The 15,144-nt window shown below is 36.1% G+C and overlaps 5 protein-coding genes and 2 long non-coding RNA genes across 14 annotated transcripts; 1 reads left to right on the top strand and 6 right to left on the bottom strand.

Moving 5' to 3' along the window:
- The first annotated feature begins 407 nt into the window (after positions 1-407).
- On the top strand, positions 408-1,722 carry LOC111808079 (expansin-A10). The gene is made up of 3 exons (XM_023693873.2): positions 408-651; positions 740-1,028; positions 1,094-1,722. The coding sequence occupies exons 1-3, from the start codon at positions 519-521 to the stop codon at positions 1,401-1,403; spliced, it is 732 nt and encodes a 243-aa protein (XP_023549641.1). The 5' UTR covers positions 408-518; the 3' UTR covers positions 1,404-1,722.
- A 517-nt stretch (positions 1,723-2,239) lies between these two features.
- Positions 2,240-3,060, bottom strand: LOC147789779 (putative calcium-binding protein CML45; the record flags this gene model as incomplete). Its single annotated transcript, XM_087129576.1, has 1 exon — positions 2,240-3,060. A coding segment is annotated over one exon (669 nt), but the record flags the coding sequence as incomplete, so codon positions are not given.
- Positions 3,061-3,439: 379 nt separating this feature from the next.
- On the bottom strand, positions 3,440-5,394 carry LOC111808231 (uncharacterized). 4 transcript variants are annotated; one of them, XM_087116685.1, is made up of 11 exons: positions 5,297-5,394; positions 5,148-5,209; positions 4,993-5,076; positions 4,820-4,903; positions 4,649-4,732; positions 4,478-4,561; positions 4,306-4,389; positions 4,134-4,217; positions 3,962-4,045; positions 3,790-3,873; positions 3,440-3,702 (listed from the first exon to the last, which is right to left on the bottom strand). In XM_087116685.1, exons 1-11 carry the CDS (start codon positions 5,361-5,363, stop codon positions 3,613-3,615), a joined length of 891 nt encoding a protein of 296 aa, XP_086972811.1. In that variant the 5' UTR covers positions 5,364-5,394; the 3' UTR covers positions 3,440-3,612. The 4 variants fall into 4 exon arrangements, with proteins under 4 accessions (XP_086972811.1, XP_086972813.1, XP_086972812.1 ...); XM_087116687.1 differs by lacking the exon at positions 4,478-4,561; XM_087116686.1 differs by lacking the exon at positions 4,820-4,903.
- A 1,265-nt stretch (positions 5,395-6,659) lies between these two features.
- LOC147789778 (uncharacterized) lies at positions 6,660-7,176 on the bottom strand. The gene is made up of 3 exons (XR_015423306.1): positions 7,099-7,176; positions 6,928-7,011; positions 6,660-6,840 (listed from the first exon to the last, which is right to left on the bottom strand). It is a non-coding gene; the product is annotated as an uncharacterized LOC147789778 (long non-coding RNA).
- A 180-nt stretch (positions 7,177-7,356) lies between these two features.
- Positions 7,357-8,195, bottom strand: LOC147789777 (uncharacterized). Of its 2 annotated transcripts, XM_087117063.1 has the most exons (5): positions 8,085-8,195; positions 7,936-7,997; positions 7,783-7,866; positions 7,612-7,695; positions 7,357-7,524 (listed from the first exon to the last, which is right to left on the bottom strand). In XM_087117063.1, the coding sequence occupies exons 1-5, from the start codon at positions 8,149-8,151 to the stop codon at positions 7,375-7,377; spliced, it is 447 nt and encodes a 148-aa protein (XP_086973189.1). In that variant the 5' UTR covers positions 8,152-8,195; the 3' UTR covers positions 7,357-7,374. The 2 variants fall into 2 exon arrangements, with proteins under 2 accessions (XP_086973189.1, XP_086973190.1); XM_087117064.1 differs by lacking the exon at positions 7,612-7,695.
- Positions 8,196-10,215: 2,020 nt separating this feature from the next.
- Positions 10,216-10,860, bottom strand: LOC147789776 (uncharacterized). The gene is made up of 3 exons (XR_015411596.1): positions 10,708-10,860; positions 10,567-10,628; positions 10,216-10,491 (listed from the first exon to the last, which is right to left on the bottom strand). It is a non-coding gene; the product is annotated as an uncharacterized LOC147789776 (long non-coding RNA).
- A 907-nt stretch (positions 10,861-11,767) lies between these two features.
- Positions 11,768-13,676, bottom strand: LOC147789775 (uncharacterized). 4 transcript variants are annotated; one of them, XM_087117060.1, is made up of 5 exons: positions 13,566-13,676; positions 13,417-13,478; positions 13,264-13,347; positions 12,058-12,150; positions 11,768-11,981 (listed from the first exon to the last, which is right to left on the bottom strand). In XM_087117060.1, the coding sequence occupies exons 1-5, from the start codon at positions 13,630-13,632 to the stop codon at positions 11,892-11,894; spliced, it is 396 nt and encodes a 131-aa protein (XP_086973186.1). In that variant the 5' UTR covers positions 13,633-13,676; the 3' UTR covers positions 11,768-11,891. The 4 variants fall into 4 exon arrangements, with proteins under 4 accessions (XP_086973186.1, XP_086973187.1, XP_086973185.1 ...); XM_087117061.1 differs by having other exon boundaries at positions 12,067-12,150; XM_087117059.1 differs by lacking the exons at positions 11,768-11,981; positions 12,058-12,150 and adding exons at positions 12,838-13,005; positions 13,093-13,176.
- Between the last annotated feature and the right edge of the window lie 1,468 nt (positions 13,677-15,144).

The raw sequence follows: 15,144 nt of genomic DNA, 5'->3' as shown, positions 1-15,144 counted from the left end.
ATAAGATTTTGATTCTGTTGATTGGAGTTTAATAAATATTGGTTTGAATTTGTGTTAAGGAAATGGGGCCTTAAGAAAGACGTGTCTATAAAATGTCGAAAAAGAGGCGTTAATAGAAGGGGGGAAACAGCTATGGGCGTGTAATAAATAAGGGAAAGAGGCATTTAATAATAATGCACGTCAAATGGTAGAACATAGTCCATGTGCCTCTACCCCATCACTCATCTCTCTTTCACCCTTCCCTAATCAAACCCCACCTTTCCCATCTGGACTCCGTTTTTTCAATCGGGTCTTGAATATAACTCAATTGGTTAATTATGGTGTGGTCGTCTCGACGTTTGAAATCTCAATAACGTCCATTAGATCTATATAATGTTACAAACGGTGTGTACTAACTTGACCATGACGTCCATGTCCATGCCCTCTATTTATTACCCTTTTAAGTCCCTCTTGTTTTCTTCATTTCCTCAAACCAATTCCATCTGACTCTGTTTTTGAAAATAAATTTGTGGCACTGAATGGCTTCATTGGGGATCATAATCCTCTTAGTGGGTGTTTCTTGGATGGTGTCGTGTGTTAATGGCGATTATGGGGGTTGGATCAACGCGCACGCCACTTTCTATGGTGGCAGTGATGCATCTGGGACAATGGGTTTGTTTTGGCTTATGATTAATGATGCCAATTAGTAAGAATTCAATGGTTTACTAATGTTGTTTGTTTGTTGTTGTTGTGGTAACAGGGGGGGCTTGTGGGTATGGAAATTTATACAGCCAAGGGTATGGAACCAACACTGCAGCGCTAAGCACGGCGCTATTTGACAATGGCCTTAGCTGTGGCGCTTGCTTTGAGCTGCGCTGTGTCAACGACCCACAGTGGTGTATTCCAGGCACTATTGTTGTCACTGCCACTAACTTCTGCCCTCCTGGCGGCTGGTGCGACCCTCCCAACCACCATTTCGACCTGTCTCAGCCTATCTTCCAACACATTGCCCAATATCGTGCCGGAATTGTCCCCGTGGCTTACCGCAGGTACTCCTGTGGTGTAACTCATAAAGATTACTTCAAAATTTTAATTATAAACGTGAATTTTGCAGGGTAAGGTGCAGAAGAAGTGGGGGGATAAGATTTACAATCAACGGCCATTCATATTTCAATTTGGTACTAGTGACCAACGTGGGGGGTGCTGGAGATATACATTCAGTAGCGATTAAGGGCTCGAGGACCCGATGGCAACCCATGTCGAGAAATTGGGGCCAAAATTGGCAGTCCAACTCTTATCTGAACGGACAGAGTCTCTCCTTTCTGGTGACAGCCAGCGACGGGCGACAAGTGCTGTCCTACAACGTGGCTCCCTCCGGCTGGTCCTTCGGACAGACATACGTGGGCGCACAGTTCCGCTATTAATTCAACCTTTTTACGTATACATGCATATGCTGATATCTACCAAGCGAGCGAGCGAGAGAGAAAAAAAAAAAAAATAAAAAAAAAAAATAATAAATTAAAACAGAATCAAGAATATTCCAATCCCCCAAATTCCAAAAAGGGTTTTATGATTTAAAAAGATTCCCCTTTTTGGTTTTGTAGCTGTTCAGTTGATGGGGTTGAAGGGTTTGTTTGTTTGGCTGCTGAATTATAATATAAAACAATATATATTTCTCTCTATATATATATAATTAAATAATTAAAATGAATAATAATATTTTGTTCCTCTGTTCTTCCTTTACTTCATTTCTATATATATATTTCTTTTTTTTCTTTTTTTTGTTGGAGGAGGAAAGTTCCACTATAAACAAATGATAATAAAGTAAAGTCACTAAAACTTATACTCAAAGTAGACAATATCATACCATGGAGAGTCGTGTTCGCCTAACATGGTATCAGAGTCATGCCCTAAACTTAGTCGTGCCAATAGATTGGTAAATCCTCAAATGTCGAACAAAAGACTCCAGAAGAGTTGAGCCTCAATTAAGAGGAGGTGTTGGATGATGAAAATCTCACATTGGCTAATTTAAATGGAGAAGCCTTTTGGGGAAGGGCCTGTTGTAGGAATGATCTTGTTTTTATAAACAAAAAATACTCTCTCCATTGGTAGGAGGCTTTTTGGCTGCCTCTTGGTGAAGAACAAAGTAAAGTCAGGAGAGCTTAAGACAAATCATGTTGGAGAATGGTGTTCGTCTAACGTGTATATATATATATTTATGAAAAATTGGAAGCACCGACACTTATTATAAGAGTTGGTATAAGGAACAAAGTAATTGGAATATATATAAAAATTACAGAGATAAATAGGATGGGCCAAAATTTCAAAGCCATTTACGCCCAGAAAACAAGAACACGAAGGGGCAAAAGGCTTGAATTTCGACCACTATGAGAAATTAAATAAATAAATTAATTAATAAACAGCAGACTCCATTAATTTAACAAATTCCTGAAAATCAATTCTGCCATCGTTGTCCTCATCAAACTTGTTAATCATCCTCCTGCAATTCTGAATCGCCTCTCCTTCTTTGAACCCCAAAACGCATAGCACTCTCTGCAACTCATCACCGTCGATGAACCCATCGCTATTAACATCAAACACATCGAAAGCTTCCTTCACCTCCGCCGCACTCGCCGCCGTTTGATCGAAAATATTACACATATCTTCCATCGACCCAACAACAGGAAGCGATTCCTCCGTCTCTTCCTCCCACGAAAGCCCCAATTCCCCCATCACCCATTTCATTTCCTCTCTGCTAACCCTCTCGCCGCCCTCTTTCCTCTGTTCCGATTTAGCCGTTTCAGAAGCCGGTAAACTCCACTGCTTTCGTTTTCCGGTAGCGAAGGCGTAGAGCCAAGAGCCCAGTTTCTGAAAACGAAAGCAGTCGATCATTATAAGGAATCGGAAAGAGGGGTTTGCTTGGATTGTGTTGCCGTCCATCGAAACGTTGCAGAGACCAAACTCCTCCGGTGATTGAATGAGGGGTTCAATCGGATGCGTGGGGTATTTGAAGCCCTGTTTGCGCGTAATGGTTTGAACGATCAAGGAAACAGAGGAATTGGGGTTTGGTATAAAGTCAAAAAGACGTTAAATTTAATTACAGAAATGTTGAATCAATGGTGAGGCCGTTGCAACCAGGAAGGTTCGTTTCATAATTGCGGCCTTTCTGGGAAATTGTGTGTGGATTTGGTAATTATGTTGGACAAAATGGTCAACCAATTCATTTTTTTATTACATTTTTAATTATATTCTTTGTCTTCTTCTTCTTTCCACTAAATTGGCGGCCAAATTATATTAAATAACAAATTAATTATACTATAAGTCCAAAAGCTTAATAAATAGTTGAATAAGGAGAGAGTTTTAAAGTTCAAGGTCCATGCTAGTGCATGGTTTATAATTTATACGAGAACAATACTTACTGTGTTCCAGCTCATTACATGGACTCCACTTAAACTTAGATGGACTACACTTAAACTTAGAGTACACGGTGTTCAACTCATTACATAGCACTTATACTTAGAGTACACAGTGTTCAACTCATTACATACACTACTCTTATACTTAGAGTACACTGTGTTCAACTCATTACAGTACTTATACTTAGAGTACACTGTGTTCACCATATTACATGGACTACACTTTAATAGAGTGAGGTCCTCCAGGAATGTTAGCTCCGGGTGGGCGGTAGTCTGCTACGTCAACCATCTTTCTTGATTTCTCGTCCTACAAAAAATAACATAATAATTAAACACACTTCACACAAAATCCAACCAACACTCTGCTCACTATTAAGCTCATTGCATGGATTACATTTGAGAAGTGAGGTCCTCCAGGAATGTTAGCTCCGGGTGGGCGGTAGTCTGCTACGTCAACCATCTTTCTTGATTTCTCGTCCTACAAAAAAATAACATAATAATCAAGCACACTTCACACAAAATCCAACCAACACTCTGCTCACTATTAAGCTCATTGCATGGATTACATTTGAGAAGTGAGGTCCTCCTGGAATGTTAGCTCCTGGTGGTCGATAGTCTGTTACGTCAACCATCTTTCTTGATTTCTCGTCCTACAAAAAAATAACATAATAATCAAGCACACTTTACACAAAATCTAACCAAAACTCTGGTCACTGTTAAGCTCATTGCATGGATTACATTTGCGAAGTGAGGTCCTCCAGGAATGTTAGCTCCTGGTGGTCGGTAGTCTGTTACGTCAACCATCTTTTTTGATTTCTCGTCCTACAAAAAAATAACATAATAATCAAGCACACTTTACACAAAATCTAACCAAAACTCTGGTCACTGTTAAGCTCATTGCATGGATTACATTTGCGAAGTGAGGTCCTCCAGGAATGTTAGCTCCTGGTGGTCGGTAGTCTGCTACGTCAATCATCTTTCTTGATTTCTCTTCCTACAAAAAAATAACATAATAATCAAACACACTTCACACAAAATCCAACCAAAACTCACCTCAATGTAAAGATCATTGCATGGTTTACATTTGAGTAGTGAAGTCCTTCAGGAATACTAGGTCCCATTGGTAGATAGTCGTTTACGTCAACAATCTTACTTGATTTCTCGTCCTACAAAAAATAACATAATAATCAAGCACACTTCACACAAAATCCAACAAAAACTCTTCTCATTGTTAAGCTCATTGCATGGATTACATTTGCGAAGTGAGGTCCTCCAGGAATGTTAGCTCCCGGTGGTCGGTAGTCTGTTACGTCAACCATCTTTCTTGATTTCTCGTCCTACAAAAAATAACATAATAATTAAACACACTTCACACAAAATCCAACCAACACTCTGCTCACTATTAAGCTCATTGCATGGATTACATTTGAGAAGTGAGGTCCTCCAGGAATGTTAGCTCCTGGTGGTCGGTAGTCTGTTACGTCAACCATCTTTCTTGATTTCTCATCCTACAAAAAAAATAACATAATAATCAAGCACACTTCACACAAAATCTAACCAAAACTCTGGTCACTGTTAAGCTCATTGCATGGATTACATTTGAGAAGTGAGGTCCTCCAGGAATGTTAGCTCCCGGTGGTCGGTAGTCTGTTACGTCAACCATCTTTCTTGATTTCTCTTCCTACAAAAAAAAACATAATATAATCAAACACACTTCACACGAAATCCAACCTTAACTCTGCACTCATTTACCTTTAGTGAACCAAACAAGCTTGCATCTTTCACGCCTATTCCCATCGCTTCTGCGCCATATGCTTCAAACATGTCCAACAAAGGTTAGTAAGTCAATAAGATGGCATGAACATACGAGAAGAATGTGAGGAAACAAGGACGAAGATTACCAGGAGACAGCACGAGTAGGAGAAAGCATGAAAGGAGGAGCACTGACATAGGTGTATTGCTACCCATTTCTTGAAATGGATTGAGTTCGATAACACAATGAAACTGCTTGGTCCTTCACACTTCATATCAAACCCTATTTATAACGTCCAATTATAACGTACCGTGCAACTTGTTTTCTATTACCATATATATTCATGGGGAGGTACATTGCACCCACAATATTTTATATATTTATGAAAATAAAATCCCTGTAAACTATTACATGCATTGGCTAGGCGCTTGAAAATTAATAATTGATAATCGCATAACCTATTTCAACGATAATTCGATATTATCAATACTTTAGATACTTTGTTCAATATAAAGAATATAAATGAATATGGATTATATAATAAGAAACTCAATTTATTTTAAATTTATCCATATAAGGTAGTTAAAATGACATATTTGTTATTTTTAGTGATCCAAACAACTAGAATGTTGGATAGGCATTTTGCAGTGTATTAATTGTAGTCTTCTCTGCATTAATTGTAGTCTTCTCTGCATGGATTACACTTGGAATCAATTTGAAAAACACAGAAATTTATGAAACGATTAAATGAATCTGAAAACATCATTAATAATAATTAATTACATGAATTAAGATTATAATAATCCTTTAAATTAGAATATTAATTAATTAATTAATAATGGAGAGAGGTGGGCCAAGGCCCATGGAGTGACCCACCAAATCATTCAAAGCCCACCCTTCTATTTGATTCTTGATTTTGTGTGTCGGTTCTTTGGGTTTAATTTGTTTCTCGATACATTTTTTGCACCCATTAGTTCTTTGATTTTGTCCACTTTGAATATAAGCAATCATGACTTTGTTTTCGGCTTCTTAATAGAGAGACTATTATTAATTATAAACTCATGATCATTCTCTAAATTATCTGGGACTTTCATCGTCCAACAAAAACAACTCAGTAAAAAAAGAATATGATCTGTGTTTGATTGAACCGGGTAGTTTAACCGCGGTTGGATTGGAATTTGGTTTGAGATGGTCTATTTCCCATACTTGATCTCGGTCTGCAAGTCGGTTGACCAACCAACCATTATGGGTTTGTATTGCCGTCCATTGAAACGTTGCAGAGACCAAACTCCGCTGGTGATGGGACAAGGGATTTGGTAATTACGTTGGGCAAAGTGGTCAACAAATTAATTTTTTTATAATATTTTTAATTATAATCTTCTTCTAATTGCACTTAAATTCCCGGCGAAATTATATTAAATAATAAATTAATTATACTAATCTAATGTAATGTATACAGAGGAGAGTAATTAAAAATTAGTTGAAACGCTTAATGAGTACTTAAATAAGGATTAAAATTAAAGTCCATGCGTGCATAAATTATTATACTTGAACATAAAGATGGAACAACAATTATAATGGGTTGTTCAGCTATTACATGGATTACACTTTAATAAAGTGAGGTCCTCCAGGAATATTAGGTCCGGTTGGTCTATAGTCGTTTACGTCAACTATCTTTCTTGACTTCTCGTCCTACACAAAATAACATAAGAATCAAACACACTTCACACAAAATCCAACCAAAACTCTGCTCACTGTAAAGCTCATTGCATGGTTTACATTCGCGTAGTGAGGTCCTCCAGGAATATTAGGTCCTGTTGGTCTATAGTCGTTTACATCAACCATCTTCCTTGACTTCTCGTCCTACAAAAAATAACATAATAATCAAACACACTTCACACAAAATCCAACCAAAACTCTGCTCACTGTAAAGCTCATTGCATGGTTTACATTCGCGTAGTGAGGTCCTCCAGGAATATTAGGTCCTGTTGGTCTATAGTCGTTTACGTCAACCATCTTTCTTGATTTCTCGTCCTACAAAAAATAACATAAGAATCAAACACACTTCACACAAAATCCAACCAAAACTCTGCTCACTGTAAAGGTCATTGCATGGTTTACATTCGCGTAGTGAGGTCCTCCAGGAATATTAGGTCCTGTTGGTCTATAGTCGTTTACGTCAACCATCTTTCTTGATTTCTCGTCCTACAAAAAATAACATAAGAATCAAACACACTTCACACAAAATCCAACCAAAACTCTGCTCACTGTAAAGGTCATTGCATGGTTTACATTCGCGTAGTGAGGTCCTCCAGGAATATTAGGTCCTGTTGGTCTATAGTCGTTTACGTCAACCATCTTCCTTGACTTCTCGTCCTACAAAAAATAACATAATAATCAAACACACTTCACACAAAATCCAACCAAAACTCTGCTCACTGTAAAGGTCATTGCATGGTTTACATTCGCGTAGTGAGGTCCTCCAGGAATATTAGGTCCTGTTGGTCTATAGTCGTTTACGTCAACCATATTTCTTGATTTCTCGTCCTACAAAAAATAACATAAGAATCAAACACATTCACACAAAATCCAACCAAAACCTTTGCTCACTGTAAAGCTCATTGCATGGTTTACATTTGAGTAGTGAGGTCCTCCAGGAATATTAGGTCCTGTTGGTCGATAGTCGTTTACGTCAACCATCTTTCTTGATTTCTCGTCCTACAAAAAATAACATAATAATCAAACACACTTCACACAAAATCCAACCATAACTCTGAATTCATCTACCTTTAGTGAACCGAACAAGCCTGCATCTTTCACGCCTATTCCCATCGATTCTGCTCCATATGCTTCAAACATGTCCAACAAAGGTTAGTAAGTCAATAAGATGACATGAAAATATGAGAAGAATGTGAGAAAACAAGGAAGAAGATTACCCGGAGACAGCACGAGTAGGAGAAAGCATGAAAGGAGGAGCACTGACAGAGGTGTAGAGCTACTCATTTCGTGGAGAGGATTATCCAAATGTGTTGAGTTTAATAACACAATGGAACTGTTTGGTCCTTCACACTTCATATCAAACCCTATTTATAACGTCCTCTCGTAACATACCATGCAACTTTCTTTCTATTACCATATATATTCATGGGGAGGTACAGTGCACCCACAATATTTTATATATTTATGTAAAAGAATCCGTGTAAAATTACCAAATATAATTTGTAAAAGTAAACGGAGTAGATAAGATTTAAAACCATGCGTCGGCTAAGCTTGAAGAATAAAATCACATAACCTATTCCAACAATAGTACGATATAAGTTTTACACGTATAAATAAAAGAAATTATATAACTTCTTTATATTTATTTTATAAATAAGATAAATGAATATGAATTATAGTGATTTAAAGAAGTAGAATGTTAGAAGGGCATTTTGTAGTGTATTAGTGGTAAGTCTTCTCTGCATGGATTACACTTGGAATCAATTTGGAAAACATAGAAATTCACGTAACGATCAAATTGTTAGAATTGATATCAGTTGTTAGCTTTGATACCAATTGTTAAGATCACTCAATGACACACACTCGATCAAGATGAACACAAACACAAAGAACGAAAAAAAAAAATACAAAGAAAGTATATTGACTAAAAGTTTTATGTTGATGACTTGAAGCATGTACAGAAAATGTGAGAAAGTACAGCACTACTGGTATACATATGGTTTTAATTTACTAAATCTAGCTCATATAATCTAACAAATATATCTTACTTGTCAAATCTTTACCAAATATCTACTGTGTATTTTTGTCTCATCCTTACAAAATATCTTCTAAATATATTTATAAATAACATATCTTTACAAAATATCTTTTAAATATATCTGTACGAGGCTTCATATATCATGAATAATAATGAATTATCACATGTCTTAAGATTATAATAATCCTTTAAATTAGAATATTAATTAATTAATTAATTAATAATGGAGGTAAAGAAAAAAGAGGTGGGCCAAGGCCCATAGAGCGTCCCACCAAATCATTCCCACATCATGAAAGGAGAAATCCGAAGCCCATAGCGTTACAAATTAATGAATTTAGCAAAGAAAAAAAATAACAAACTCAAAAATTAACGGCTAACTGAATTGGTTGTTATATGCCATGCTGCTTGATTACGAGCATACAATGGAGTTCTTGATTCCTTTAAAGAAGCTTTAGAGGATAACCCGAACAAGGATATCTCATCACTTTAGCTAATAGTTTTATGTTGTGTTTGTGAAGATCTTGTTTACGATCAAGTAGAAGCCGTTGGAAGTGAAAATAGGTCGACTTGTTCTTCTAATAGGGGCATGTGCCAAAGATCGTTGTTAGTGATAGTGGAGAGAGATCTTTTAACTTTAGAGCTTGCTCATTGTCTAATTATTCCATCACTGAATCGTGTAAAGATGTGAAAAAAAATACGAACATCTTGAGCATGCCACCTTTGAGCTTTGGTGAGAAATTTGAAGATGTTTATAACGTAGTCTTGATGTTGGACGATCGAGAACAGTTTGTCAACCACAATTCTCAGTTTAGGAGAATGATTAAGCAATTCAAGACCCAGATTGAGATTATGAGGCTACTTGTTGGTGACGGAATATTGATTGCTCGCCACAAACATCTTGATAATGAATATGTTCTTGGTGAATCAGGTACAATTGTGATAGATACTAAAAATTAAAATTTTTGAGATGTGGGCTTAAAATGATGATATATTAATTTCAATTCATCCGAAGTTCTCTATTCCAATCTCGTTCACTTCCGTTCTTCCTCTTCTCTTGCTCTGATACCATGTTAAGGATGAGATACAGAAGTCGACTTTGCTCTCTTCTTTTGTTCCATTGAAACGTTGCAGAGACCAAACTCTTCTGGCGATAGAACGCGGGATTTAGTAATTACATTGGACAAAGTGGTTAATCAATTCACTCTTTATTACATTTTTAATTATATTCTTCGTCCTCGTCTCCTTCTTTCCACTAAATTCGCGACCAATTTATATTAAATAATAAATAATTATAGTATGAGTCGAAAAGCTTAAGTTAAGGTCCATGCACACGCATAGATTATTATTATATTTAGACACATAGAGACAACAACACTTAGAACATACATTTCAACTCATTCCATAGAAGGAAAGAGAGGGGCTTAAGAGAGTTATAGTAGTTATAAACAGCGAAAGTAGGATCCCTCCACGAAACGACAAGTTCGAGTTCATGGAAAAGTGGCGTGTAAGGGAGGTCCTCCAGGAATATTAGCTCCAGTACTTGGATAGTCCTTTACGTCAACAACCAACTTTCTTGACTTTCCAACCTACACAAAACAAAAACAACATAACAATCAAACACACTCGACACAAAATCCAACCAAAACTCTGAACTCATTTACCTTTATCGGACCAAACGAGCCTGCATCTTTGACGCCTATTCCCATCACTTCTTCGCCTTTTGCTTCAAACATGTCCAACAAAGGTTAGTAAGTGAATAAGATGACATGAAAACATGAGAAGAATGAGAGAAAACAGAGTACCAGAAGACAGCAAGAGAACAAGAAAGCATGAAAGGAGAAGCATTGACAGAGCTCTAGAGGTACCCATTTTTGTGAGCCTTCCAAGTGCAGATCATACCCAATTTATAATGTCCGACCATGCAACTTTGTTTGTTGGTATTATCACATATATTCATGAGCAGTTATAACGCGTCGAGAGAATGGGTTATAATCGCATAATCTATCTCCACGACAATACGATATTATCCATTATATTAACTCTTATTTATATTAAAATTGAAAATAGCATTTTTTTTAAAGAGTGAAATTCAAATATTCATAGTGATCTAAAGAACTAGAATGTTGGAAGAAGGTTTGGATAAGGTATACATAAATTGGTAGAGTTAATGAGAAAGTCGAGGCATTTTGCATTGTATCAGTTGAAGTCCTCCCCGCATGGATTACACTTGGAATGTGGTCGGAAAACACGTATATTCATGGAAACATGAAATGAATCTGAATGTGTTATAAATAATTATTAATTACATCAAATCACGTCTTAACATTATAATAATCCTTTAAATTATAATATTAATTAATTAATTAATTAATAATGGAGGTAATAAAACTCTGAAATTAATTGCACTATAAAAACAAGACAACCCGTTAAAGAAATAGACATGATTTAATTAATGGTCTAAGCTAACCATTTTAACCCTAAAGAAATGGTCTAATATGACCGGTAGAATATGATCTGTGTTTGATTGAACCGGGTAGTTTAACCGCGGTTGGATTGGAATTTGGTTTGAGATGATCTATTTCCCAAACTCGATCCCGGTCTGCAAGTTGGTTGACCAACGAACCATTATGGGTTTGTATTGCCGTCCATTGAAACGTTGCAGAGACCAAACTCCTATGGTGATGGGACGAGGGATTTGGTAATTACGTTGGGCAAAGTGGTCAACCAATTAAGTTTTTTATAATATTTTTAATTATAATCTTCTTCTAATTGCACCTAAATTCGCGGCGAAATTATATTAAATAATAAATTAATTATACTAATCTAATGTAATGTATATAGAGGAGAGTAATTAAAAACTAGTTGAAAAGCTTAATGAGTACTTAAATAAGGATTAAAATTAAAGTCCATGCGCGTGCATGAATTATTATACTTGAACATAAAGATAGAACAACACTTATAATGCGTTGTTCTGCTATTACATGGATTACACTTTAATAGAGTGAGGTCCTCCAGGAATATTAGGTCCGGTTGGTCTATAGTCGTTTACGTCAACCATCTTTCTTGACTTCTCGTCCTACACAAAATAACATAAGAATCAAACACACTTCACACAAAATCCAACCAAAACTCTGTTCTGTAAAGCTCATTACATGGTTTACATTTGAGTAGTGAACTCCTTCAGGAATACTAGGTCCAAATGGTAGATATTCGTTTACGTCAACCATCTTTCTTAATTTCTCGTCCTACAAAAAATAACATAAGAATCAAGCACACTTCACACAAAATCCAACCAAAACTCTGCTCACTGTAAAGCTCATTGCATGGTTTACATTTGAGTAGTGAGGTCCTCCAGGAATATTAGGTCCTGTTGGTGGATAGTCGTTTACGTCAACCATCTTTCTTGATTTCTCGTCCTACAAAAAATAACATAAGAATCAAACACACTTCACACAAAATCCAACCAAAACTCTGCTCACTGTAAAGCTCATTGCATGGTTTACATTCGCGTAGTGAGGTCCTCCAGGAATATTAGGTCCTGTTGGTCTATAGTCGTTTACATCAACCATCTTCCTTGACTTCTCGTCCTACAAAAAATAACATAATAATCAAACACACTTCACACAAAATCCAACCAAAACTCTGCTCACTGTAAAGCTCATTGCATGGTTTACATTCGCGTAGTGAGGTCCTCCAGGAATATTAGGTCCTGTTGGTCTATAGTCGTTTACGTCAACCATCTTTCTTGATTTCTCGTCCTACAAAAAATAACATAAGAATCAAACACACTTCACACAAAATCCAACCAAAACTCTGCTCACTGTAAAGGTCATTGCATGGTTTACATTCGCGTAGTGAGGTCCTCCAGGAATATTAGGTCCTGTTGGTCTATAGTCGTTTACGTCAACCATCTTTCTTGATTTCTCGTCCTACAAAAAATAACATAAGAATCAAACACACTTCACACAAAATCCAACCAAAACTCTGCTCACTGTAAAGGTCATTGCATGGTTTACATTCGCGTAGTGAGGTCCTCCAGGAATATTAGGTCCTGTTGGTCTATAGTCGTTTACGTCAACCATCTTCCTTGACTTCTCGTCCTACAAAAAATAACATAATAATCAAACACACTTCACACAAAATCCAACCAAAACTCTGCTCACTGTAAAGGTCATTGCATGGTTTACATTCGCGTAGTGAGGTCCTCCAGGAATATTAGGTCCTGTTGGTCTATAGTCGTTTACGTCAACCATATTTCTTGATTTCTCGTCCTACAAAAAATAACATAAGAATCAAACACATTCACACAAAATCCAACCAAAACCTTTGCTCACTGTAAAGCTCATTGCATGGTTTACATTTGAGTAGTGAGGTCCTCCAGGAATATTAGGTCCTGTTGGTCGATAGTCGTTTACGTCAACCATCTTTCTTGATTTCTCGTCCTACAAAAAATAACATAATAATCAAACACACTTCACACAAAATCCAACCATAACTCTGAATTCATCTACCTTTAGTGAACCGAACAAGCCTGCATCTTTCACGCCTATTCCCATCGATTCTGCTCCATATGCTTCAAACATGTCCAACAAAGGTTAGTAAGTCAATAAGATGACATGAAAATATGAGAAGAATGTGAGAAAACAAGGAAGAAGATTACCCGGAGACAGCACGAGTAGGAGAAAGCATGAAAGGAGGAGCACTGACAGAGGTGTAGAGCTACTCATTTCGTGGAGAGGATTATCCAAATGTGTTGAGTTTAATAACACAATGGAACTGTTTGGTCCTTCACACTTCATATCAAACCCTATTTATAACGTCCTCTCGTAACATACCATGCAACTTTCTTTCTATTACCATATATATTCATGGGGAGGTACAGTGCACCCACAATATTTTATATATTTATGTAAAAGAATCCGTGTAAAATTACCAAATATAATTTGTAAAAGTAAACGGAGTAGATAAGATTTAAAACCATGCGTCGGCTAAGCTTGAAGAATAAAATCACTATAAAATCACATAACCTATTCCAACAATAGTACGATATAAGTTTTACACGTATAAATAAAAGAAATTATATAACTTCTTTATATTTATTTTATAAATAAGATAAATGAATATGAATTATAGTGATTTAAAGAAGTAGAATGTTAGAAGGGCATTTTGTAGTGTATTAGTGGTAAGTCTTCTCTGCATGGATTACACTTGGAATCAATTTGGAAAACATAGAAATTCACGTAACGATCAAATTGTTAGAATTGATATCAGTTGTTAGCTTTGATACCAATTGTTAAGATCACTCAATGACACACACTCGATCAAGATGAACACAAACACAAAGAACGAAAAAAAAAAATACAAAGAAAGTATATTGACTAAAAGTTTTATGTTGATGACTTGAAGCATGTACAGAAAATGTGAGAAAGTACAGCACTACTGGTATACATATGGTTTTAATTTACTAAATCTAGCTCATATAATCTAACAAATATATCTTCCTGTCAAATCTTTACCAAATATCTACTGTGTATTTTTGTCTCATCCTTACAAAATATCTTCTAAATATATTTATAAATAACATATCTTTACAAAATATCTTTTAAATATATCTGTACGAGGCTTCATATATCATGAATAATAATTAATTATTACATGTCTTAAGATTATAATAATCCTTTAAATTAGAATATTAATTAATTAATTAATTAATAATGGAGGTAAAGAAAAAAGAGGTGGGCCAAGGCGCATAGAGCGTCCCACCAAATCATTCCCACATCATGAAAGGAGAAATCCGAAGCCCATAGCGTTACAAATTAATGAATTTAGGAAAGAAAAAAAATAACAAACTCAAAAATTAACGGCTAACTGAATTGGTTGTTATATGCCATGCTGCTTGATTACGAGCATACAATGGAGTTCTTGATTCCTTTAAAGAAGCTTTAGAGGATAACCCGAACAAGGATATCTCATCACTTTAGCTAATAGTCTTATGTTGTGTTTGTGAAGATCTTGTTTACGATCAAGTAGAAGCCGTTGGAAGTGAAAATAGGTCGACATGTTCTTCTAATAGGGGCATGTGCCAAAGATCGTTGTTAGTGATAGTGGAGAGAGATCTTTTAACTTTAGAGCTTGCTCATTGTCTAATTATTCCATCACTGAATCGTGTAAAGATGTGAAAAAAAATACGAACATCTTGAGCATGCCACCTTTGAGCTTTGGTGAGAAATTTGAAGATG

This window comes from Cucurbita pepo, chromosome 13 (assembly GCF_057944985.1).
Source record: "Cucurbita pepo subsp. pepo isolate OVF chromosome 13, ASM5794498v1, whole genome shotgun sequence".
Taxonomy (NCBI): domain Eukaryota; kingdom Viridiplantae; phylum Streptophyta; class Magnoliopsida; order Cucurbitales; family Cucurbitaceae; genus Cucurbita; species Cucurbita pepo.
This window is presented reverse-complemented; position numbering and strand designations above follow the sequence as displayed.